Below are 8,200 nucleotides of genomic sequence, written 5' to 3'. Positions count from 1 at the left end.
GAGAAAAGAATTAAAAAAAAATTCTCGAAATCCACCGAAACTTTGATTATGACATCACTGGTACCTTCTAAAAAATCTCAACAAGATGAATCCAATGACATTAAGGAAGGTCACCAGTGGTGATTCGAGTGTGTCATACTTGTTGCCCAAATTTACAAGGAATTTCATCTTAAATATTATTTGGAATGATGTAGTAGCAAAAATTTTAGTTTTACCCCGAAAGAAGCCTCAACGATAATTGAAAATATTTCACATTCCCGGACCTAGTTCTTGACCTAGAAAACCAATGTTTGTTCATCATAGCAAACCCGTCATAGTAGGCCAGTAGAAATAGATATCATCAAACCTTTCAAACAATTAAAAAAAATAATGCAACTTACCCAGGTAAAGCATATTAAGGGTTTAATACCTTCCGTTTACGCAACCAGTTCCTTACCTAAAATCTCTAGAAAAAAAACCCTGTTAGGGTTCCTAATAGTCGTAATACTAGGTGGCGACTCCTTGACCAACTAAAAAAACCTTCTAGACTCCTACCCGGGAAGGGTCGTTGTGAGGTCGTGCCCCCACGATTCTAGGGTACAACAACCGGTATTATCAAAAAGATCTCGACGAGACAAATCTAATAACACCAAGAAAGGTCACCAATGGTAATCTTAGTGGGCTACACTTGCCGCTAATGGCAAGTGAGCCAAATGCTACATTTAGATGATAATTGTGATACACTCGGTTCACCGTTGGTAACCTTTCTCATTGTCATTAGATTTGTCTCGTTGAGATATTTGTGATGATACTGGTGGTGTCATATATAACCGAAGTTTTGATGTGCCTCTAAGATATTTTTCTCTTCTCTCTCTCTCTCTCTCTTCTCTTGTCTCTTCTCATGTGCATATATTTCATAATTTTTTTTTAAAAAAAATATCTTGAATTGAAATAGTAACAAGCTTGGATTTTTTTTTCTAATCGTGACATATAAAAATTATATTATTTCATCAATTATTTTTTAAATTGTGCTATTTCATAAATAATTTTTTAAAAATTGCTAGTTTTCAAAAATAGCCAGGTTTTTTTTTATAGGAAGGAGGTGAGATCTATTCTAGTGTCAGGCACCCTTTAATTTGAAACAAACATCCAACATTCGCCCAGCTCTTATCCATCAATGTTAACTTTATTTAACCTTTCTTTCCGTAATTGTACTCAATCTAACTTTAGAACCCATACTTTCATAATTGTGGTTTGAATTCTTTAATTTATTTACATTGAACGGAAAGCAAATTTATTCCTATATATGCTTAGCCAAACATAAGGGAACAAGAAATAAACAAGGAAAATCAGTTTTAACTCGTAGAAGGAAGAAAATTATGGGCTTTCAAAAGTTACTACATATGTAATTGTTAAAGTTTCAAGGAGATCTTGCACTTATATGATCAGACAGCAAGTCTCCTTCAACAGTGAGAACGGTGGGACATTGTAAGATTTGCAAGGTAATTATATTAATTTAAACAATAAAAAAAAATCACATCTAAAAGTCTTCTTTGTTACATCCAACAATAAAGACGCAATATCTATAACTTTTACAATGTCTCCACGTTGTTTCAATGTTAATTTCCCACAATTTCTTTGTATTTTATTATTTTCTTTTCAAAACAAATTAATAGCATTAATTGTTAGTTTTTGTTAAAATTACTTTAAAAAAATAGATAAAAATATGTTTGATTAAAAAAAAGACAAAAAATAATTATATTTATTGAATAATATATGTTCATATCTCTACTAATTAAGAGATTGCTTAGCTAAACTATTTGCGGACATATTTGCTTTTCTTTTCTCAAATTAAAAAGTAGATCGAATTCTAATAAAGAGATGATGGGAGAAGATGAAAGCTCTATAAATCACTAAATAATATTATATGATTAACAAAAAACTAATAAATTGTCACACCTTAATTAAGATGTAATATATATAGTCACCTGGCATAAGTGTAAAATGAGGGGGAAATGCCATGTCATCTCAACACGTGTCAAGTCCTGGACATAATAAAGATCACCACATCTGTTTTATTATATTTTAAGAGATAAGGTAAACAATTCAGACAACCTCAAAACTTTAATTCATTTGAGAATTGGTCATTCGACTTCTACTTTTGAGCTTGACTTTCAATTAGGTATGATAATTTATTTTGTGTTGGTTTTGATAGTCTTAAAAAATATTATTCCTGTATTGATTTGGTTTTTGTAAAAAATAGATTCGATTTGATTGTTGATGAAGAATTAAAAATAAAAAAACATAAATTGAAAGTGACATCGATGAAATGCTAGCCCTTTATTTTAAAAACTGTTAAAATTGCAACCTTAATTTTTAAAAACCTAAAAATATTAAGATATTTATCTTAGAAATGTATCTAAATTTAGAGATATTTGAGTTATATAATTTAGAAATATTTGAGATATTTGCTACATTTAGATATATTTGAGTTATATAATTTTCGTTCAAAAACCTTACTTAGAAATGTATCTAAATCAAGGTGGTATTGTTGAAATAGTGAGAAGTAATAAATTTTTTAAGAATAAATGATTTATCATTGACAACAACATAATTAAGATTCATTACTTTAAAATGATTCAATAAGTAAGTACTCTTCTTATTTTAATTGAAGTAGATTCTTAAACATGTTTGTCTTGAGTTTATAAATTTAAACGTATATAAACTCTAGTTTTTTTAGAATAATTTTTATTTAACATACCTTTGTGATAACAAACTATCAATTCATGCTAATCATTTTTAAACTATAATCTTCCTATAATAAACTATATATATATATTTGAGTTATATAAACTTTTATCTACGTACCAATGCTATCAAACACTAATTCAGAAGGCCCTTTCTCACCAAGAAACCTAAAAAAATTACTGCACGGACCATCTTAATAAATGGTAATTTTCTTTTCGTAGGTTACAGAAGCAAAATATTTTACGGAGGTGGTCCAAGTTGTGGAACAGTCTAAATAATTGAGCCCCACGTGTGATGCTACCATACATTACAAGCGTTTCTATATTAATTCATAAACTCACCTAACCGCCATGCCGTTACGGCCCTAAATTAAATGACAACGTGTGCCCTGTCTTCCCCCCCCTGTAGTTGGGGAAGGAGGAAAAAATCAAATTACCCATAAATCTTCAAGCCAGATTTGGGAAATTCCTTTCAATTCCCAAATTATTGTCGTCACTTGCCTCTGCACCATTTGCGTTCGTTGTTCAAAAATCCAAATGAAGTTGTTATAAAGTGAGTTTGGTTAGGAATATGGGGCTCGGAGGCAACGACACATCATTGATGGTTGCAACAGCATCACTAGTTTCTAGCAAGAATAATCCTAATTAAGACTGTGTTTGAAAATCAATTGTTCTTCAAAGTGTTTTTAAATTAAAAATAATAATTTTTTATTTTTTTAAAATTATTTTTATATCAATACATTAAAAAATTCAAAAACATAAAAAAATAAAATTTCAAATTTTACCCTACCACCATTTCGAGGACCAAGCAAAATCCGGTTACTTGAAGAGAGGGAAGATGATACTTGGTTTGATGGTTTTTCATTTCTAAATATAAAAGTAATTTAGTTATTTTATTAGAATTAATTTTTTTATTAATTATAATAAAAGGTGTAATTTTTCAGAAAAAAACTATAAATACTAAAAGTAAATTTTTGAGAAATTATCAAATTAATATAGAGAGTTTATGTCTATTCTTTTTCTATAGAAAGATTCGATAGACTTCCGGGCTAATACTGCAAGGATTGAATTAAAAACATTACGAGATGAAGGATCTTATTTAATAAAACCAATAGTTTAGAGACCGTCGAATTTCTTAAGGGAGTGTTTGGGGGGGGCATGGAGTAAACTCGGTGGCACATGTAACGCGCAAAATAATGATGCTTAAGACCACCTCACACCAAACGGGTACCTGTGAGCTGCCACACCAACCGCACGCTCCTCCTCTAATGAATTCCGTGAAAACCATTTCTAACTTCCACCGTACCAACTCCCTCTTTTTTAACCTCACTCGCACTCAAATCATTACCCCCCCTTCTCTAACCTTCGCATCCCCACGTGGCTCTCTCTAATTCGCCTAGAGTCCGGCGCTTTCTCACAACGGCCTCTGAATCCTCATAACGGCGCCGTCAATCTCCCCGTTACAGATTTCCCGTCGCTGTTAACGGACTCTGGACCACCCACCTAGAAAATTAAAAAAAATAATCAATTCCATCCCTTAAATACCACCAAATCAATCCCCTCCGTCAAGAAACACACCCACACCAGCAGCAAAATATCAGAGACTGCGAAGCTCTAGCAATACTACTAGTGGCCGTAGAGAGAGCGATTGGAAAACTAGCAATGGTGAAAGTTGCTGCTGCTCAAGTTGGGGTGACAAGTAGTGGAGCTTCAGCGAAAACTTCAAGGAGAAGATCAAGGCACATCAGGATCTCTATTGAATTTAGAAGCAATGTTACTAACCACCGCCGCCGCCGCCGCCAAGACGTTATAATTAGGTCTGAAAATCCAGTTCCATGTAAACCGGATGCTAATTCCGGTGACCGGACGGTGACTGAAGAGAGATGTTCAACTTCAAGCCCTAACTTGGAAGACGATGATGATGATGATGCATTAATGTCTGCTTCTTGTTGTTCTAGTAATGGATCGTGTGATGATGAGAGGATTAAATTCACAGATCTGGAGGTGAGAATAATTATATCAATACTCCCTTCAATTCTTGAATTAATTTTCGGGTTCTTTTGTATTTAATATATATATATTAATTATTATTTGCAGGAAGGGAGTGTTGAAGTTGAAACGTCAATGTATTATAGTAGTAGAAGTGGAGAAAGGTTTGTTTGCTGCGCTATTTATTTTCGCAACAAATATATTTTCGAAAATCGTTTTAAAATTTGTTCAGTTTCAAATTCCTTCTCTCTAAGTTGGTGTGGTATTTATATTCGTAATTAAGGTCTCTTAATTTTCATATTCTTTTTATTGGCTGCTGAATTTATAGAGAGACAACACCGACATCTAGCGATCTTGGAGAGGAGTCGACCTCAGAGAACATGGATTCAACGGCAAACCCACCATTGAAGAAGCCGAATCCTCATCAAAGATCAACGCCCGCGGCGGGGCTGATAAGGATAACAGATGAAGAGATTGAAAAGTTCTTCGGTGAAATACAGAAAAACATTCCACAATGCTTCAAAGACAAGTAAGGAGAAGAGATATTGTGCATGCACATGAAAACTAATCTATTCTAAGGAAATTTGGCTGTAAAACTAAATGGGATTAATAAATTTGTTAATTTATGTTGGTGTCCATGGCAGGTATAACTTTGATTTTGACAAAGATGAGCCGTTGGAAGGACGTTATGAATGGGCTAGATTAAATCCATGAAGAAAAAAGAAGAAATTAACAATGGCGTTTGTTTAGGTCATGATCATAAATAATATGATCCCCTTCCCTGGATTTATTAAATTTACAATTACTAATTTAGAACTACTCCACTCCTCAGTTAGGAAGAATTTTTTTTTTAAAAAAAACTCCCATCTTTGTTGTTCCATGTACAGTCTCTTCTCTATGTTTATTAGAAGCTCAGTTTCATCTGTCTTTGTACTATACGGTACTGGTAGTAGTGATCATAACAAGGAGAAGCTTCTTTCCTGTTTTTCTTCTGCTGCAAGGAAAAAAAGAAGAAAATTTGCAGGGTTTGATAGAAGAGACCCACCTGGGGAGGAGCACGGACTGTAAATAATCAAGCTGATTGTATTAGATTCTTATTATTAATTTCTGGGCAACTATCTATCCACTTCCTGGGAAGTCTGATACTTTCTTCTCTTACCGCAAAATTTTCAGCTTTTTCAGCTAGGAATTGAAAAAAAGGATTTCTTTCTTTGTCGTTATTCATTTAATTTAATTCTGATTTATGTGTTTTACAATGATAGAATTCTTTTAAAAAAATAAAAAGAAATTACAAAAGAAAAGTATGATAGAGACATCATGAGAGAGAGAGATGATGGTGTGGTAATTTGGTGGGCTGGGATAAGAGGCGGCAAAGTGCACGCACCATTCCATGGAAGTTACCAGCATGAGGTCAAGTACAGAAAGTTTATCTTGTTCATCTTAGAGTGTTTTGTTTTGTTTTGATTTTTTTTTTGTTCTAAATTAATTTGTTTTATTACTTTTTCATTATTTGAAGGTTCCTGTGAGGACATGTGATGTGAAAGAAAATATAGGAGTCTTTGATTATAAAAAAAATAAAATAAAAGTGCAAGTGTGAAAGCAAATTTATAAATCAATAATTGTTGTTCTAAAAAACAACATAATAATAAAAATAAAAATATATATAGTGTAATAGAGATATTTAGTCAATAAAAATTTTATTTAAATAATAGTTTAGTCTCATCTATACAATATACTTAAATAACAACTAAAAAAAGTATTCAATAAAAATAAAGTAACCATCTTATAAAGTAAATAAAACTTTTATGATGTATATAATAAGAATAATGATAAACTAAAATTTAATAAGCATAAAAGACCCTGAAAACCCACGGTCTCAGGTAATATGCTTGGACACAAAGCCATAAGCTAAGCTAAGGGAAGAGCCCACTTTTCTTGGACTCTGTCAAGGGAAGTACCCACCTCCATTGGGCTTAACCAAAAAGAAATGACCTATCTCCCTTCGGTCCAGCCTAAAAGAAGAGCTCAACTCCACAACCTTCTAAGGAAGGGATGAGCTTAGTCTTTCTAGTGCGATTGCACAATTTGTTTTGAAATGGATGAATTTAAAGCTCTTTAGTGCGATTGCATAACTCTTCAAAGATGAAATTGACATGAAGGCTCTCTAGGGAAATAGTCCCATAACTCTTCAAATGATTGACATGAGATCTTAGGGAAATAACCCCACAACTCTTCAAGGGATGAACTTAGACTCCTTAGTGTAATAGCATCACTATCCAAGGAACCCACAGTAACTTAGAAATTTTCTAAGTATGGGTTTTATCCTTCAAAGAGAGTCCTCCAAAGAGAGTTAAGTTTCTCCAATGAGTTTAGAAATGTGAGTTCCTCCAAAAGAAGTTTCTCCAAATGGAGTTCCTCTAAGGGGAGTTGAGTTTTTACAATGAGTTCAGAGATGGGAATTCTTTCAATGTAACTTAGTTTATTCTTTTTGAAATTTTCCATCTTTTTAGAATGTACGTAAATAAATAACGAGTAAAATCTTAGGCTGTTTGGTTATTGATTTGTGAATATATGATGTTTTAATTCAATGATATCATAGTCTTTTAAAATCCAAAATTTGTATTAGAATCCATTAATTTGTAGTATAGGTGAGCAATTATTGGCATAAGGATCATAACAAACAAAACACATAAAAAATGAAAATGTCGATGGAAATGCTGATATAATATTCTTTCCAATGCCAATGAAATATTTTTTTAGCAATTTCTTTGATGTTTTCTAATGTCGATAGAATTGTTAAAAAAATAGAAAACTTTAATAAGAAAATCTTTACTATAGCATTCCATTGCCTATTTCATCAACATTAGGGATAAATAGATTGAATTTTCATTATATGCCAATAGAATATTTTGTCAGTATTTTTTAATTTTCTAGTAATGTTTCCATTTATGGTTTGATCTTTCCCTTATTTTTTAAATAAAATTTGCCTTAGAAGGACATATGCTAGTACTTCACTAAATGACAAGATAGTTTCTTAATGGTTTGTTTAAAATGATAAGTTAGTCACAATCAAAGGACTAAGAACATTTGCAAAGTTTCTCTCCGCGATGGTTGATGGCATGTCAGTGTATATTTACACCATGCTTGAACTGTTAGGTAGGAAAGAGTAAAAAATATAACGATTATCAAACATAATCTTTCTTAATAAATCATAAAACTAAGCAAGTTATCTTAATAAATCAACACCAAGAGTTTTATGTTAAAAATCTTGATGTGGGAAAATACTACATTTTTTTTTGTGTATTTTAGCTCACCCACTTGAAAATAAACCAAAGTTGGCTTTTTATACCTAGCTATCTATATGACCTAAAAAGACTATTCCAATGTATAAACACAATCTTCTGTTAAGACCAATGAGGAACTTTTCATCTAAATAATGCTAAATAGATTACACACACCTATAAGTTTTCATTATTGAAAGATTC

General features: G+C 32.1%; 1 protein-coding gene across 1 annotated transcript; it reads left to right on the top strand.

The window, feature by feature from the left end:
- The first annotated feature begins 4,282 nt into the window (after positions 1 to 4,282).
- On the top strand, positions 4,283 to 5,651 carry LOC133693456 (cyclin-dependent kinase inhibitor 6-like). The gene is made up of 4 exons (XM_062114675.1): positions 4,283 to 4,730; positions 4,824 to 4,879; positions 5,044 to 5,244; positions 5,360 to 5,651. The coding sequence occupies exons 1-4, from the start codon at positions 4,389 to 4,391 to the stop codon at positions 5,427 to 5,429; spliced, it is 669 nt and encodes a 222-aa protein (XP_061970659.1). The 5' UTR covers positions 4,283 to 4,388; the 3' UTR covers positions 5,430 to 5,651.
- Positions 5,652 to 8,200: the final 2,549 nt, after the last annotated feature.

This window comes from Populus nigra, chromosome 5, assembly GCF_951802175.1.
Source record: "Populus nigra chromosome 5, ddPopNigr1.1, whole genome shotgun sequence".
Classification (NCBI taxonomy): Eukaryota; Viridiplantae; Streptophyta; class Magnoliopsida; order Malpighiales; family Salicaceae; genus Populus; species Populus nigra.
The sequence above is the reverse complement of the archived record's forward strand: the minus strand, read 5'-3'. Positions and strand labels throughout refer to the sequence as shown.